Here is an 18,884-nt window from a genome sequence, read left to right on the forward strand (position 1 = left end):
CACACACACACACACACACACACACAGTATGTAGATGCCTGGGACACAGCAGCCTACAATACCCGGAGCCTACAAATTTCGGTGTCTGGTGCTCAGCAATGTCTGCTCACCTTGAAGCCATCAAAAGCAAAGGCACGTTCGTCTGAGCCCAGCTCTTGGTCAGGTTGACAACCTGGCCTGCTCCATCCGACTCTCATGTCTCCAGCAGTGACAGCCTCAAATTCAAAATACCACCTTCCTGCCTTGACGGCATAGGTTTTCTCCGCGCGGAAGATTCGGAACCTCTCCCCGGTGCCGCTACACACTTCGGCTCGGGCAGCTGTGAATGGAAAGAGATTCCGGTGACCAATGGATAGGACATTGCAAGAGGAGACAGGACACCACACAACATCAGTAACTAAACTTACCGTGAAGTTGGTAATAATACCATCTCTCTTACTCTGGTTCACATTGTATGAAGTGTTTTTATACATATGATCGGCCACTGTCACAAGGAACCAGCTTCGAGAAGGGGAAAAGACAAGGGGCTTCCAATGGAGAGATGGGTTATCAAACCTCAGTTACACTGCAAGGTGGGTGATGCTTCCTCCCTCAGCCCCTGTTCAGCAGGGAATTATCTTTCTGCAGGAAAAACACCTACCAGCCTCTTGGTGGTTTGCCAACAGAATCTGAGATGAACTTGACGACATGGCCGGAAAGAAGCCAATAAAAGAGATCTGAACTGCTGTGCACAAGAAATGAGTAGACACTTGTGGATGTGAGAGAAGGAAGAAGCTGCCAGGAAGTGAGGAAGACAGAGAGAAAGCCGCAAGGTAAAGAGATAAATGGCACAGAAGGGTAACCATTGACAGATTTCCCAGACAAGATGGTTAAGGACAAAACTCTTCCAGTATCTCACATTTTCATCATAATGTGCTACACATACAAATGCTGTGTTTAAGTTTTGAGGGGAAACAAAAGGGTCAAGTCCAACATCAGGATCAGTGGGGCAAATATATACATATATACATACATCATATATATATATATATATATATATATATATATATATACACACACATATATATATATAGATATATCTATCTATATACCTATATCTATATCTATACCTATGTCTATATCTATATGTGTGTGTGTGTGTGTGTGTGTGTAAAAATAAGATACACATAGATTGAAAATGCCAGGAGTACAGGACAGCCATGAAAACATAAGTCCCTAGGAAATCAATGGAGCATGGAGACAAGGGTCCACTGAACTGATAAGTCAAAGGATAAACCATCAGCTCAGCTAAGACCTGGGTTAGATGGAAGACGACATTTAAGTGACGTTGACCAAAGTCACACAAGTGACAAATGGCAGAATTCCGGAGCCACCTAATGCTGCAGCCTGTGTTCTTTCCACCCCGCCTCCAGTAGCTGGCAGAATCAGTAGGTACTGCTTAAGTATTTGTTCTCATCTGTTCTTTTTTTTTTTTTAATGTTTATGTATTTACTTATTTTGGAGAGAGAGAGAGCGAGCAAGGGAGGGGTAGAGAGAGAGAAAGGGAGACACAGAATCTGAAGCAGGCTCCAGGCTCTGATCTGTCATCAGAGAGCTTGACACAGGGCTCAAACCCATGAACCCTGAGACCATGACCTGAGCCAAAGTCAGACACTTAATGGACTGAGCCACCTAGGTGCTCATCTGTTGTCCTCTTAAGAGTCAGGAAAGACATCGTAAATAACAGAAGTTTAATACCAGCTTAGCCACAGATTTGATAGGAACAAACAACAACCATAAACATGATCCACATAAGCTTTAAAGGGCACCAGTAAACACACAGCTAGACCGTCTACTGAAGATAAGACTGGCATAAAGAGACAATGGACTAAGATATTTCCATCGATTGCAGGACATAGAGGTGAACTGTATCTATTGACAAAGCTTTCAAAAGCTTTTTAAGTTTCTGAATGAGCAATGCTTTGTTGTTTCATCTTTTCCCCACAAACACACCCATACGCATATACCTAACGACTTTGTTGGCTCCAAGCAAGGGTCGTGCCTCCAGCAGCGAGAGCCTCAAATTCGAAATGCCACCTTACACGAGTGCTCATGTATGTACCTCACATGTGCACACACACACGTGCACACACATATCATGCACTACATTCAAACATCTTACTGAAGAATAAATGCATTAATAGAGTTTAAAAGTCAGACATTTAAAATAACATATGGAGGACACTGCACGTACAAAATCCTCTGAAGAGGAAAATGTTTGCTTCTAATGCATTCAAGTTGGGGGTGGACAGGAGCCTGAATGAGAGAGAAACATCTCTATGGTGAAAGATAAAAAATTCTCATGTCTGTTACTTAGTAACAATGGTTTTTGAAAGACAGGACAGCAAACTACTTTTTGAGGGAAAAAAAAATCATCAGATTTTACACTTGAAGGCAGTTACTGGTACAAAGAAACTAGTTCTATGGGCACCTGTCTGGCTCATTCGGTACAGCATGTGACTCTTGATCTCGAGGTTGTGAGTTCAAGCCCCACACTGGGTGTGGAGCCTACTTAAAAAAAAAATAAGAAAAGAAGATAGTTCTAAATATTGCAGTACTAAAAAAGATGGAAGTCAGATTTTCAGACTTAGTATTTGCTGAAGAAACAGCACACTGATCCATGACTTCCTTAAATCGTGGTTACAACCCTCCCTGAACTAATCTAAGACATACAGAACATGAGCCATGATCCATACAAACATTTGGAAATTAATTTTCATGAAAGAAAAAAGCCATCCGTAGTTATCCTTATTTTTCGTTATGTCATATTTTCAAATAAAATCATACATTATGTTCCAGTATGCACAAATAAATTAAACTCCCAAGTTTCTAAGCATAAAATATTCCATTCTTTAGAAAACTAAGCTACTAGAAAACTCACACGTTCTTTTTTCCTTTTTATGTTTCCAGGACATTGGACCACACTCAGATGCACACTGTATAATCAAGGAATGAAAACAAATTTTCTTATCAGCTTAAATAGGTTGGAAGGCAAATTTGATATAAAAACTATAACAGATAATTTCCTTAAAAGCCCACTACGAATTACCCTTGGTAATAACACTATGAATCCTCTCCGCTAATACAGGAAATGAAAATACGGAACAGTATATGGAAAATACGTGGCAATCACGGTAACAATGCAGAATTTCTTAGTCCTGGTATTTTATTTCCCCTGACCTTAGCTACTGCACCTACACTTCCCCCATGAGACTCAATCTGAAATGGAAACACACATGCTATTCACAGACACCATTATGCACGGGACTTGTAACCTCCGTGGATCTTCCTCTGAATGCCTGTGTGATCCATAACTCCGATTCGGTATTTCTCGCATTAGTGTAGGGCAGCTGACAACCAGGGTTTATTGAAGCAATGGTTCAGCATTCTGTTTCTCGACGAAATTCCAATATTTAATGAAAATATGGATCTACAGAAGTTTAAAGAAAAAAGATCCAGGCAATCTGCAAGAAATTTCTTTTGCATATTCTGGGGCATCGATCACCTGGACACAAAGGAGATGCTCTTCACGGGCCTGCGAAATTGAATCTAGGAACAAAGACTATTCCAAGCCCTGGACACAGGAATCCAGGCAAATACCCAATGGGCAAGCACCAGTCTCAAAGGCAAAGAGCGTTCTTCCAAATACGCAATTCTTATGCTTTCCTTCATGTTCAACACTCGACATTCGTAGAAGCTTGGTAGGTAATTCTAGCTCATGTAAGTGTGTATATGTGATTTTCTTATATTGTCACAATGAACATAATGATAATTGGTATTAAAAACAGGCGCAGTGAGCAGATGTATTCCCAGCGAATTTTACCAAGAATAGTGATACCCAGAGAAGAAGAAATTAAGGGATTATGCCTTTAACAAGCGACCTCAAGATAAAGGGTAAGGTCTGGGAAAATCCTGTGTTCCCAGTACCCCACATATCCTAGCACAGAGAGGCCACACAGCAGTGACTGATCAAACGGAGCCTAAGCACCCATACGTGCTGTACTCCAAAATGTACTTTTAGAAGATTCTTACGCTAGAGGGCAGTCAAGGTCTAATTATGTATTGAAAATATAAGTTATTTACCATATGCTATGAAGGCAGGCAGGCTAGTCTCTTTAAAATGTTCACATGTACCTAAAATCCTTCAAGTGTGCTCATATAATAACTTCTAAAATGATTGAGATTAACCAGTCATCCTTGTAGCCTCCTGGTATTATGTTTAATCAAACAATTTAAACCTTGATAAAACCTTGCAATAAGAATAACTTAGTTTTTCAAATGTTTTAAAATGTTATTTTAGAACAATACTCCAAAGACACCACTGAGTTCATATTCAATCTGGAATACGTAAGCATTCTGCTGATGAGTGGAAAATAAATTGTAGCCCTGATTTAATTACATAGGGTTAGGGGCACCTGGGTGGCTCAGTTGGTTAAGCGTCTGACTTGGAATCAGGTCATGACCTCATGGCTCCTGGGATCCAGCCATGCTTCAGGCTGTGCGCTGACATCATGGAACCCGCGTGGGATAATTTCTGTTGCTCTCTTTCTGCCCCTACCCCACTCATGCGCGCTCTCAGTCTCTCTCACAATAAGTAAATAAACTTAAAAAAAAAAAACTGCATAGGGTTAGATTCCATTTTATCTAAATTTTTATGCCTTTAACTTTTTTTTTAATACCAGCAAGGGCAGTATATAGCCGGTTACGTTTTTAATCTTATCTCAGTGATCACCATTTTTATTTTGCTTTATTCCACACAATCTCTCCCATCTATCTTTTAACTTCCATTTCCCCCACCCTTGTTCTGAATATCACAAATTTTCCAAAGCCTCCCAACTGGTCTATCTCTGAGCACTCTCCCCCTCCAATCTGTTCCTTCCCACTGTTGCCATAGTTACATTGCTATTGTAAATTGTGATCACACATCAAGCTTTTGCTTTAAAACTTCCTGGGGCTGGAACTCCTTGCACACATCTACCCACATTTTTTTTTTAATCTGGGCTTTCAAGATATTCCATATTTTGTCCTAATCCTTCACCTGCGACCAACAGTGTTTTCTACCTACTTATACCCTCTAATTTAGCCTAACTAGACTACCAATCATCCGTCAACGCTTTCTATGCTTGGTTACATCTGATACACTTTCCCTCTGGCAGAAATGCCCTGTCGCACCTACTCTCTACTTGTGGACATTTTGATCCCTTCAACACCTAACTCAGATGTCATTTTCTCCCCTTATTGATTCCTTCAATTAGAAAACAAATCTGTCTTAGGTATTTTCTATAAAGATCAGTCAAATCCCTACTATGAAGCAGGCATGCTGTTGGGCACTGGGACACACTGGTGAGCAGGAAACAGGGTCTCAGCCTCCACCGCAGAGTGTACTATCCTAGCCTCACTGTTCCTTGCTCATGTAACTTCAGGGGGACAACCTTGTCCATCAACGATCAACGGTTCTCTCTAAATTCCTAATGTTCAGAAACCACACCATCCTCTGATCACCACTTTTTCCTCCTGGTTTTCTCATTTCCTTTGCAAACATATTCACTTTTTAAACACATTAACTTCTTCCTGGGCTTCCCTTCCTTATCTGCATAACTTTCTAAATTTTTTTGAATGTTTTATTATTTATTTTTGACAGAGAGAGAGAGAGAGAGACAGAGTGTGAGCAGGGGAGGAGCAGAGAGAAAAGGAGACACAGAATCTGAAGCAGGCTCCAGGCTCCGAGCTGTCAGCACAGAGCCTGGCGTGGGACTTGAACTCATGAGCTGTGACATCATGACCCGAGCTGAAGTCGGGCACTCAACCGACTGAGCCACCCAGGTGCCCCTATCTGCATAGGTTTCTAGATTTCCTGGCCCTATTTCTCTTCTTATTTGCTGTTCACCCCAATCTTTGTCTGGTTTCGGGTTCTTCATTCTTCTCAACATCTATACGTGCTCTGTTGACCTTGCTGGCAAACAAGAGATTGGCAGGCACCACTACCACCTCATAGTCTCCAATCTCAACTGGATCATTAATGTTTCTCTGCAATTGTTTCATCTGTTTGCAGCTAGCTCTCTTTTCCATCCCACAAAACAGCTATGTCTCATCTTTATTGCTGTGTGACATCAGCAGGAATGGCCGAGTAATGATCTCTAAAAATCCTCTTCCATAAAAGCAGTGACAACACTGGAAAAAACTGTCCAAATCAAGTTTTTTTCAGAGCTCTGGAAATTAACCAAAGTCTGGCAAAAATCTGGGTAGTGTTACTCAATCAAAATGGATGAATGTTTGTAAGGACAGCAGCAGGCTTACTGGTATTTTTGTTTGCTTGTTTGTTTTTAATTTTTTTTTTTTTACGTTTATTTTTGAGACAGAGAGAGACAGATCATGAACGGGGGAGGGGCAGACAGAGAGGGAGACAAAGAACCAGAAGCAGGCTCCAGACTCTGAGCCATCAGCCCACAGCCCGACGCGGGGCTCGAACTCACGGTCTGTGAGATCGTGACCTGAACTGTAGTCGAACGCTTAACCGACTGAGCCACCCAGGCGCCCCAGGCTTACTGGTATTTTAATTTATGTTAGTGATATCCCCTTCTTGCTAGGTATGTGGCACAGTGGAAATCAACAGCCTCTCAATTACAGTGTAAATCAGTAACCTAGAAGATTCTAGAGGGAACAGAATGGAGCTGGAAACCCTCCAAAGCCCAATTCACAGATAACTGTCATTATTTTCCCTTCACAGTAGTTTGTCAGAAAATCCCACTGCAAGGCTTTTCTTTATCTGGTCTGACTTTGTTGGCCCAATGCAAACCATCATTTCCCAAAAGGCATTTGTTGAAAATAATCAGAGGCAATTTTTTAACACTGCAGCTGCGTGATGTGGCAATAACAGTGAGGCAACCAACACGCTGACCGAAAATTTCAGAAGAAGAGCTGAGGAATGAGATGTCCTTAGTAGGTTGTGAAAACTTCCAGTGTAATCCTGGGAATCCAGAAAGCCACACTCACACCCAGGGCTCTGTGTGTGTGTGTGTGTGTGTGTGTGTGTGTGTGTGTGTGTGTGTTCGTGTTCAGAAAGACCTGAGAAGGTCCTAAGTTCTGACCTCTGGGACACCTTAAGGTTCCACACAAGCGGTAAGTGAAGGCTAAGGTGAGGACTGCCTGCTTGTGTATTGGAGTTATGTCTCAACATGCACACAGAGCCCCTCCCTCAACAAAGACTGGGAGACTTGTAAGCGCCAAGCATTTGGGAAAGTCTCTGTCCAATCACTAGCCGACCATGAGGCTAATGAAACAGAGGCTCCTGGGACTACAAATGACAAAGAAAACAAAATATACAAGGCTAGTTAAGAAAGCCGATGAACAAACAAACGACAATTACAAGTACAATAACAAACCATGGGGGAGGGGAGATTCCAGAGTTGCTATATTATGTTATTTAAAATATCTGATTCTCAACAAAAATAGGGAGACATGCAAAAAGACAAGGAAGTATGTCTCCTACAGGGACAATAAAGGAGTCAGAAATTGTCCCCGAGAAAGCCCAGATACTGGACTTATTAGACAAAGATTTTAAATTAGCTATTTTATTTTATTTTATTATTTTTAAAAATTTTTTAATGTTTATTTCTGAGAGAGGAGAAAGAGAGAGCAATCAGGGGAGGGGCAGAGAGAGAAAGAGGCAGACACAGAATCCGAAGCAGGCTCCAGGCTCTGAGCTGTCAGCACAGAGCCCGACACGGGTCTCAAATCTATGAGCTATGAGATCATGACCTGAGCCAAGGTCAGACGCTTTAATCAACTGAGCCACCTACGCACCCCATAAATTAGCTCATTTAAATATGTTCAAAGAACTAAAAGAAACCATGTCTGAAGAACGAAAGGAAATTATGAGAACAATGCCTCACCAAAAAGAACCTATCAATAAAGAGACAGAGATTATTAAAAAAAAAAAAAAAAAAACCAGAAATTCCTGAAAAGTAAAATAAGTGAAGTTAAAATCCACTAGAGGGGCTCAACTGTAGGTTTAAACTAGCAGAAGACATAATCAAAGAATTTAAGGATAGATCCACCAAGATTATCAAGTATGGAAAACAGCATGGGAAAGGAATGAAGAAAAATAAACAGCCTCAGAGACCCTTGGGATACAATCAAGTGTGACAACCCAGGTCTAATGGGCATTTCAGCAAGAGAAGAGAGGAATAGGGCAGAAAGAATATTTAAAGAAACACTGACCACTCTTCAAATTTGATGACCTTCATTTACAGTTCTGAGAAGCTCCACAAGATCTAAGTAGGATAAACTCAAAGAAATCTAAACTAGGCACATCATAATCAAATTACTGAAAGACAAAAAGGTCTTGAAAGCACCAAGAGAGAAGAAACACATCACATGCAAGGATCTTCAATAAGAGTAACAGCCAGTGTCGCATCAGAAAACATGGGGGCCAGAAGGCAACGGGAGGCCATATACAGAGTGCTGAAGGAAAAAGAAAAAGCCAGCCTAGAATTCTACCTCCAGCCAATCTTCATTGTTCTCTTCAAGTCTTCTGACACAGTCCAGCCCTTTCTCACTCTTGCCCCTTAGCAAAAAAGCTCATTTTCTATTTCAACAGAAAACAGTAAGCACATAACAAGAATTCCCTGTGTTTCATCCTAATTTTCCATGAACATAGGTTTCTACCTTCTCTTTAATCCTTACCTCTTTCACACTAAATTTAGGGGAGCAGGTGTTCTCCCTATTATATTAGATTGGTCCCTTCATCCGTGCTCTGATCTCACCCCTGACCCTTGCAGAGACTACACTTGATCCAGCTCTTCTCCTTTATTTTCAACCTCCCACTTTCTGCTGGTCCTTTCCCTTAGCATATAAAAATGTCCAAATGCTTCCCTTTAAAAAAAAAGAAATATTTAATCTTTAATCCTTTCTTCCTCTCTTGCGGCAGCCTCAGCTTTACGTTTATATCCAGAACTGAGTCGTGGTAGTGTCTAGTGTCTCTCAGGCATTTCAAACTCAGAGTGTTTACAATTAAACTTGGAATCTCCCCCAAAATCCCCCCTCTATTTGCTCTGAATCCTGTGTTCCCTGTGAATGTGGATGTACTTGGCATCTACCAACCCAGAAACCATCCCTGCCACCCGCTTTGTCCTTCTGCTGATTCTACTTCTAAATGTCAAACGATTCTGCCCTATTGTCTCTATTCACAGTATTGCCTAAGCTCGGGCCGTCAATACTCCTCAACATCACTTGTGTAGCCGCCAAACAGTTGTCCTCACCTCCACTTTTGTTCACATTCAACCCATTCTCCCAAGAGTCACTTATTTTTTTTAAGAGAAAAATCTTTTTTTTTTTTTCAATCTCTGCCTCCTCTACTTCATTTCCTGCCACTTCTCAAACTCTAAATTCAGCTATGCAACACTGAAGTCCCCATGTGTAATGCTCTTTTGTGGTTCCAGGCTCTTCTACATACCATACTCTTGGCCTGGAATACACGGGACTTGGTTGATTCCTATGCATCCTTCTAAATATTACCCTTGCTTTGCCTACTTTTAAGTAGGTAAAGTAGGTGGTTTTAAAACATGTCTACAAATATTTTGCCATATTTCCTTTCAAAAAGTGTGGGCTTGAGTGCGGGCTCTTTAAGTGACTCACATCTAACAAACAGAATACGATAGAAGTAAATGTAATGGGCATTGAGGTCTCCCCATCATGCTATGTCTTATTCATGCGGGGGGATGTTATCTGCTCTGTGAAAACACTCAAGCATCTCTCTGAGGAGGTCTGCTGGCAAGGAACTTAGGTCTCTGGCCAACAGCCAGAGAGAAACTGAGTCCTTTGGCCAATAATTATGCAAATGAGCTCTTAGAAGCAAATCTTCCAGCCCCACTGAAGTCTTCAGATGACTGTAGCCCTGACCAACTCGACAGCAACCTCAAAAAAAGGCCATGATCCAGAACTATCTGACTAACCCACTCACAAACTCCTAACCACAGAGATAACAAATGTTCGCTGCATCATTAAATTTTAGGGGGACATTTGTTACACAGCAATAGATAACAAATACACTTCCTCTATGAAGACTGCTCTGACATCACTAAGCTGAGTTAAACCCTCTGTGCTATGACACTTGAGCGTTAACACTTACACCATATAGTAGTGTGGACAATTCAGTCTCTCTTCCTTGCCTACCCTGAGAGCTACCTGTGGGCAAAAACTGTTTTATTCATTTTTGAATCCCCAGACCTGGGCAGAGTAGATGTTCAATAACTATGTATTAGAGTCAAGTGGACATGAAGATGACTTGAAATATGGAAGTAACATGAAACCCAAACACGGATTTTATAAACATGAACTCCTTCCCTTTCTCCTTGAAATTCACATAAGTCACAAGAAAGTAGGTAACTGTAAGGTAGCCTCACAAGGGTGTTAAGAAGATAAAATTATATTATGGTTGTAAATAGTGTAAAACTATATGTCATAAAGATAACATCTTATGCAGTATCCAAAAAAGGTTATCCGTAAAAGTGAATACAACAGATGGAACTGACACAGACTATGCCCTTGACTGATAATGTCTTTAAAATATAATCATCACTGATTATTTTTTTGTGGCATATACTGCACATCTTGTACAGGGTAAAACGGACTCCCCCTCTTGGATACCAACCATATATAGTTTTTTAAACAGTGCATTTCTTTTGTTTGTTTGAATGGGTAATGCAAATAGAGTACAAAATTTTTTTAAAAATGATATGCGGCAAAATGTAAATCTCCCCTCCCACAGCTGTCTGTCAGCTATCTGGTTATCTTTCCTGGAAGCAATCACTGTTACCATTGTTTTCTGTGTCTTTCCAGAGTCAGACTGTGCATATGCAAGCATTTACATATATTCTTTTTTATAATGCAAATAGTACCATGTTCTTCACAGAGCTCAGGACTTTGCTACTTTACCTTAATATGATACATCTGAGATTGCTTCCTATCGGCACTTCATTATATTTAAGAACTTCATAATATTCCATTGTATGAATGTACCATGATATTTTTAACCAGCTCCCATGCGCCAGAGTGTTGTCTAATCTGGTGCTTTGTTTTACTTTATGGTGTGTGTGTGTGTGTGTGTGAGTTGGGGAGCTAAGACACTACACTATTCATGTCATTTATATTTTTCTGTTGGACTGTGTAAGTCTCCTCTACTACTTTTTTCCTTTTCCCTAATCCTTGATCCTGAAATGCATTTCCTCACTCCGTGTCCACCACTGGCATCACTCCAATGTGTATGCTGTTTTGCCTTGGACAGGTTTGTGTTTTTGTAAGCGGTAAGGTACTCAGAAATTATATTAATTGTATTATATCCCTGCTCTATTCCGTACTTCATGATCACTGCTTCTGAATTGCTGCATGCTAGGTTTTAACATTTCTATTATTTTTATCTATCAACATTTCCCAGAGATGGACACATAGGATACTTTCAGCTTTCACAATCACAAATAATGCTATAATAAACACATTCCTCCACACCTGTGTCTAGACCTACACATGAGTGTTTCTACACCCAAGTGTGCCATTTGCTGGGTCATACTCATGGTTTCTACATAATACAAGCTTTTCACGCAACAAATTTGCCAAGTTATACTTTCAACTGAGATGCACAGGGCTCCCATTGTGTCACATCCATGTCAACACATGGTATCATATAGCTTTCTAATTACTTTAATTTGTTGGATATAAACCTATAAATATTTTATTTTGCATTTCTCTAATGATTAGGGAGATCTGAAATATCTTCATGTGTTTTTAAATCGATGCAGTTTCCCTTACTATTTACATATATTGCCTATTTGTCTATTTTTTATTAAGGTAACTGATATATGCCATTGTATTATTTTCATATTACAACAGAATGATCTAATATTTATATACATTGCAAAATGATCACTACAAGTCTAGTTAACATAGTGCTATGTTATTAGTAAATATTTATATGCCTGATATACCTAGTTGTTCATTAAAAATTACACTTAGGGGCACCTGGGTGGCCCAGTGGGTTAAGTGTCTGACTTCAGCTCAGGTCCGTGGGTTCAAGTCCTGTGTTGGTCTCTGTGCTGACAGCTCAGAGCCTGGAGCCTGCTTCAGATTCTGTGTCTCCCCTTCTCTCTGCCCCTCCCCTGCTCATGCTCTGTCTCTCTGTCTCTCTCTCAAAAAATAAATAAACATCAAAAATATTTTTTAATTACATTTAATAGATCACTGCAAAGGGGGCTCACAGGGCTGTGAAACCAGGAGCTCTAACAGTGATCAAAGAAGGAAGTTGTCCACAGGACGTCACAGTCATTCAACAGTGCCATCTTTCTGAGGAGACGTGATGCAAAGCCACTCATAATTGTGACAAGTGACTCATAATAATCCAAGATTGGTGATGTGGGAAAATAAGCAAATGTCAAAAAGTTTAACCTCCAAAAAATACATTTAGGATTGATTCGCTCTTTGAAAGGTTTGTAAAGTCAGTACATCCCTAAGAAGACTGACCATGACAGAAAAAGAGAAACATAAACTGTGAATACCAAAAATGGAAAGAAGTGGCACTACAGACCCTCCAAACATTAAAGGAATAATAAGGGGACATTAGAACAATTTTATGCCAATAAATACGGCAACTTAAATGAATTTACTTAATTCATGAAATTTGTGAATTTACTAACTTACTGAAAAAAACATAACTTATCAACACTGACATAAGAAGAAACAAAATCTAAATATCTCCCATAGCTATTAAAGACATTTGAATTCATGATCAAATACCTTTCCTAAAATATAAAACCATAGGTCCAGATGGTTTTAATGATAAATTCTAGACATTTCAGTAAAACATAATACAAAACTATCTCAAATTCAGAGAACAGTGGGAACATTTCCTACTTTGTATCACAAAGCCAGGATTACCCTCATAACAAAAGCTGACAAAGAGATGTTGCAAGAAAAGGAAATGACATACCGGTACTGCTTATGAATTTAGATATAAAAATCCTTCATAGAATAGCAAAGAGAATCCAGGTATATATAAAGATGGATAACACACCTTGACTAAGCAGAGTTGTATTAGAAATGCAACCTTGTTTTAACATTCAAAAATCAATGTTATTCATAGTATTCTCAGAATAAAGGAGAAGAATATATAATCTTCTCAATAAATGGCAAAAAAAAATATTTGGTAAAATTTAATATCCCATTCATGATAAAAGCTCCCAGAAAACTAGGAAGAGAAGAGAACTTCTTCATGGTGATAAGAGCAGTTAACATCATACTTCATGATGAAACAATAAAAATTTTTCCCTTAAGACTGGGAATAAGGCAGGATAATCTCCCTTGCCACTTTATTAAACATTGTAATTCTTTCCCAGTTCAATAAGTCAAAAGACAAAAAGGCATGATAATTATAAAGGAAAAAGTAAAACTTTTTGGGGCGCTGGGGGGAGACCTCATGGTTATGTAGGTAGAAAATCCTAAAAAGAAAGAAAGAAAGAAAGAAAAAGAAAGAAAGAAAGAAAGAAAGAAAGAAAGAAAGAAAGAAAGAAAGAAAGAGAAAGGAAAAAAAAGTATGATAAATTCTGCCAGACCACAGGATGTAATATCAACATATACATAACATTTGTGTTTCTCATATTCAACATATTCATCTTTCAACTGGAAGATGAAATGAATGAAAACTAATTTCATTTATAATAGTTTCCAAAATATCAGATGCCTCTAAAAATAATGGGCAATCCCTCTACTCTGAAAGTAGTAGATCAACTAGAGAGGACCAACATAAATGGAAGGATAGGTCTCGTTCATGAACTGAGAGACTAAATATTATTAAAATGTCAATTCTCCCCTAACTGACCTATAAAGCCAACTATATCCCAACAAAACCAAATTGACAACTGGAATCTAAAATTTATAAAGAAATGCAAAGAAAAAAGGAGCCCGAAAAACCTCTTAAAGAAGAAGTTAGAGGACCTACCCTACTGATGTTAAGATTTGTTATAAGGTGGTAATAACAAAGATAGCAGTGTGGTACTGACTTAAAGATAGACATATGGATAAATAGAACACAATGGTCAATAGAGATTTGACCAAGGTGGCAAGGTGACTTAATGGGAAAGGATAATTTGTTGTAACCAATGGTGCTGAGACAGCTGAAGATCCATCTGGACAAAAATGAACCTCGACCTTAGTCTCCCATCACAAATAACACTCAATCAATTCAGATTATAGACCTAAATGAAAACGTTACAATCATAAAACTTCCGGAAGAAAGCACCCGAGAAAATCTTTGTTTTTGCACAGGCCAAGATTTCAACCTATTCAAGATTTCAACATATAACCAAGAAGGGAAAATCATAAATGGACCTCATCAAAATTAAGAATGTTCTGCTCTTTGAAAGATTTCACTGAGAAAATGGAAGCACAACTCAGGTCCTGGGAGGAGTTATTTCCAATATCTGACACAGTCTCCATATCCAGAAAATCTACATATATGTACAAATATTTACAATGACATATAGTTACAATTCAATAAAAAGACAAAACAACCCAATTTTTGAAAATGGATATAGATTTGAAAAAACACTTATCCCAATGGCCCATAAGTGCAAGAAAAAATTTCAACACTATTACTCTGAGGAAAATGAGAATTAAAACTATTAAGAAGATCCTATTTTGTATCTATCAGAATGGTTAAAATCAGAAAGATTCACTACCAATTCTTGGCCAGGATGTGGGAGAAACCATCCACACAGGATTACTACTGTGAGGAGTAAGTAATTGCCTAAGGTCTTAGAGACATTTGCTGTACCTGATAAGCACTGTAAAATCATTAGCTATTATTACTATTTATGGTCTGGACATCTTTGCACAGCTATTACACTGAAAATAGTAGTCATCAGAGAATATTTAGGATGCATTTTTAAAAACTTTCTACCAAAAAATATAGCCACTATAAGGAAACGCACAGTTTATTTCATTTCTGCCAATTTTAAAATATGGATATTCACACCAACTCAGACTTCAGGCAAAGCTTTAAGGAACTAATCATTTTAAACCATATTCTTTTTTTTTTTTTTAATTTTTTTTTCAACGTTTATTTATTTTTGGGACAGAGAGAGACAGAGCATGAACGGGCGAGGGGCAGAGAGAGAGGGAGACACAGAATCGGAAACAGGCTCCAGGCTCCGAGCCATCAGCCCAGAGCCTGACGCGGGGCTCGAACTCACGGACCGTGAGATCGTGACCTGGCTGAAGTCGGACGCTTAACCGACTGCACCACCCAGGCGCCCCTAAACCATATTCTTAAAAGGTATTATTTAAGGGGAATGTGTTCTTTATAAAACCTCTGAAAATCTATTTCTTCAACACATATTTCTTGAGTGCTTACTCTAATGTGCTCACCTTAAAGCAAAATGTTGCACTAATTAATGAATAGTGTCTATAGGTATGAGTAAAAATAATGAACGTTCCGAAGACAGTAGCTATGGGTTTACTCCCACAAACTAAACAAGGAGAGCTGAAGGAAAGCCTGTGGGATGGAAACAGGGGCAATCTCAGGGTTAATTAACCTCAGACTCTCTGGGAAGGTAAACCCATTTCTTCCCCTTGCAGAATCACTGTGGTCCTAAGACATTCTACTGAGAGATGAGCCTAATCCTTCGTGTCCTCAGGAAAAAAAAAATGCTCCAACTACTGGCCTAAATTACAAACTAAATTACATCCTGAAGGACTCCATCTCGTACGTTTCCCCCCCTTTCAGTCAATTATTTGGCTTTAAAGAACTACTACACAATTTTGCAACCCAAGAGGAAGAAAGGAAAACCCAAATACCATGATCTTGATCTGGCGCCTCCAGATGGTAGCCATATCCCAGCAGCGTGCGCACGGCCTCACGGAGGCTGTCCTTGTTGGACTTCTTGGTGCGGTCATCTAGAAGGGTGTAGGGAACCAGGCGAGGGTTTCTTCTGTTCTTTACATCCTACGGGAAGAGAAAAGGTGTTGGTCATCGAAGCAGTGCTGCAGCAATCATTTTGGAAATGAGACAGCCACCAGATACAACAGAAAAGTAAAGTCCCTGAGTTAAAAGCTACCTCTCCCCCACCTTCTTTGTCTTCTCAGGTAAGTTACTGAACCACTATCAATACAAAAGATTCAATCCAATGAATAACTGCATCTATTCAAAGCAGTAACAGAAAGTAAAAACAGCAGTAACAAAAGCCAACTGGAAGGATCTCTGTAACCATCTTTCATCTGCTGGGGTCACAGGGCAATGGGCTAATTTGGAGCACACAGCATTTCCTTGCACAGTTGACTGATAAGTCTTTGTTCCCAGAAGAGTCAAATGATCACTGGTCACCTCTCAGTGACATCGGTCTACAAACAACATAAGGCTGTGGTCCCTTTCTCAGAAAAATTCAGTGTGATATAGGCAGCCATTCTATGAACTCAACTAGCTTGAAAAATATGCACTCAAGTGACTCCATTAACCTGTGAGACCAGTTAATAACAGAAATACTGAAAGAACTACAAAACTCACAATTTGGCTGTTACAAAAGAGGCTCCAAGTTGAAAAATGTGATGAAACCAGTATCAGCAAAGCCAGAAAGTGGGCTATCCTACCGTCCTGGCAAAGAAATTACTCCCTTCCATCCACTCACTGAGATTCCGCTGCAGTTTTTGTCAGACTCTCCATATTTCGGGCAGCATACTCAACTCTCACTATAACCCCAGCATGATGAAGAATTAGGAGGCTGTGGTTCCTCCCAAACCTTCTCGAGAAAAATGAGTTCTGTGGTGGGTCTGTTCTGGGTGGGTAGGAGCAAGGAAAGCCTTTCCTACTTTCTTCTCCCCTCGCTCTAGCAAATTCGTACCAATACCTGCTCCATTAGGGTCAAGAGCACCTAGGTTGCTTGGTGGGGGGCACCACTCCAAAGCCACCCCCAAATAAACCAGCAGTGTAAACAGAGCGCCTACACTGCCAGCCCAGCTGTGAGATGAACCACCCAGCACCCCTGTTTTTCAACATGGTTTTTGTCCCCAAACTTTCTACAGAAATTCTGAAGCCTTCAATGAATCATCCTCTCTAGAGATGTCCTGTGATTCTGAGTGTTCACAGGAGCTCCCCAGGGGATTCCACACACACTCAGGTTTGAGACCAGCTGTGCTAGAGTCAGACAGAGAAGAGGTAATTCAATGAAGCTGTTTTCAAGGACTTTCAGTATAGGTCTGAACTAGATTACGCTAACAAGAAGGTGATGGAAAATTCAAGACAACGCTTGTTCAAATAATCCAGCAAACATGAGTTATGTCAGTGGGGAATTCGGTGGAGGGAAGGGGTGGGAGCTGGGAGAGGGAATGGGGAAAGGATTTCAATGAGAGCTCTGGCCGGCTCAAACAGAGCCTTAGGCTTGTAGGAGGAAATGCATGAACAGGAAAGAACATCCCTCGAGGAAGAGACGGACATCAGGGAAATCCTGGTTTGTCTGACACCGCCATGTGGCCTTCAAGGCAAGTAAGCCCTCCTTTTGCAGAGAGCCAGTGTGGACCCCTTAGCCCTCTGGGGTGTAAGAATCAGGTTCTCTCTGTCTCTCTCTCACACACACACACAATGCTTAAGCAGATTTAGTGCCGACATTCTCCTGTTATAGCCGGCTTAATTCAACATAAACATATATTTTATGAGGCCACTCAAGGCTATTCAAGTTTTCTTTAGCCTTCCCAATGGCAAAAAGTCACCAGCTTAGAAGGATTTGGGAAATTCATTTTTTCAAGTCAACACTGAGGCTGTATATCAAACCACAGTCTAAGCCTGTAAGTAAGAATCCATTTTATTCCCGAAAAATTTTTAAGTCACGGCAGCCCCAAAATGAGCTGGCTGGAGGCAACAAGGAACAAGGAAGTGAAGAATTTTTGGCTCTGGAGTCAGAAGCCTTGATCCCAAGCTGTGTCTGCCACCTGCTAGCTGTGCCGCACTGAGTGCAGTGCTCTCAATAAGGCCCCCTGTACACACATGAACCGGGAATAAAAACCATTCTCCCTGACGTAACTGTTGTTGCGAGTTAAAAAGAATACATGTAAACGTCTGGGTGTGGTGACTGGCACCTAATATAATAGCAAACTGCTCTCTGTGTGCGTTAGAAGGCAGGCACTGTTATCAGCCTTTCTCAGACAGAAGTTATATAATGAAGTTAAATCACTTCCTGATGAGGAAAACAGTGGCGCAGAGAATTTAAGGATTTAAGTAGCCTTAAATTCTCAGTGGCACAGAGAATTTAAGTAGCCTTCCCAAGGTCACATGGTGACAAGGAGGTAAAGCTAAAATTTGCTCTTCACCCCTCTGCCATGTTTATTCCAATATGTACTCAATGACTGTCACTCCCACGGGGGCCACCCATTAATGGAGATCCATGGCTCTGAAATCCATAAAGCGCTGAAAACTCAGTTTTTACCAAAGTTTAACAAAAACTCGGTTGGTGGTAAAACATGATCTGAATTGATGCGAGCCTGTTTATAGTCTTTATTTATCCCTCCTGGTATTATCATGCCTACGCTGTGCTGAACAATTAGTAGCAGCATTTTGCTGCCCTGCTGGGAGTGCTAAGTAACACGTAATATGTCACCACATCAACGTCCCAGAAACCCAAAAAAATATCTCGATTCTGGAATTCATCTGGCCCCAGGGGATTCGAATAAGGAATTGTGGTCCTCTTTTATTATTATCTTATCCCCATCTTCTCATTATTTCAAAGGTTTCTCCTTAAACACAACCTCAGAGAGACAAATGCCACAAAACTGCCTTATAAATCTCTGTTCTAGTTAACATTCACTGAGTG

General features: G+C 40.1%; 1 protein-coding gene across 4 annotated transcripts in view; it reads right to left on the reverse strand.

Moving 5' to 3' along the window:
• RYR2 (ryanodine receptor 2) overlaps window positions 1-18,884 on the reverse strand; it is a 760,386-nt gene that overhangs the window by 275,332 nt on the left and 466,170 nt on the right. For all 4 annotated transcript variants that reach the window (XM_086679587.1, XM_086679586.1, XM_086679585.1 and 1 more), the window contains 2 exons: window positions 15,883-16,030; window positions 111-319 (listed from right to left, as the gene is read on the reverse strand). In XM_086679587.1, coding sequence (XP_086535713.1) covers window positions 111-319; window positions 15,883-16,030 — 357 coding nt within the window. The remainder of the gene's footprint in view (window positions 1-110; window positions 320-15,882; window positions 16,031-18,884) is intronic.

This window comes from Puma concolor, chromosome D2 (assembly GCF_028749965.1).
Source record: "Puma concolor isolate L17-30 chromosome D2, mPumCon1.1.hap2, whole genome shotgun sequence".
NCBI classification, from domain to species: Eukaryota; Metazoa; Chordata; class Mammalia; order Carnivora; family Felidae; genus Puma; species Puma concolor.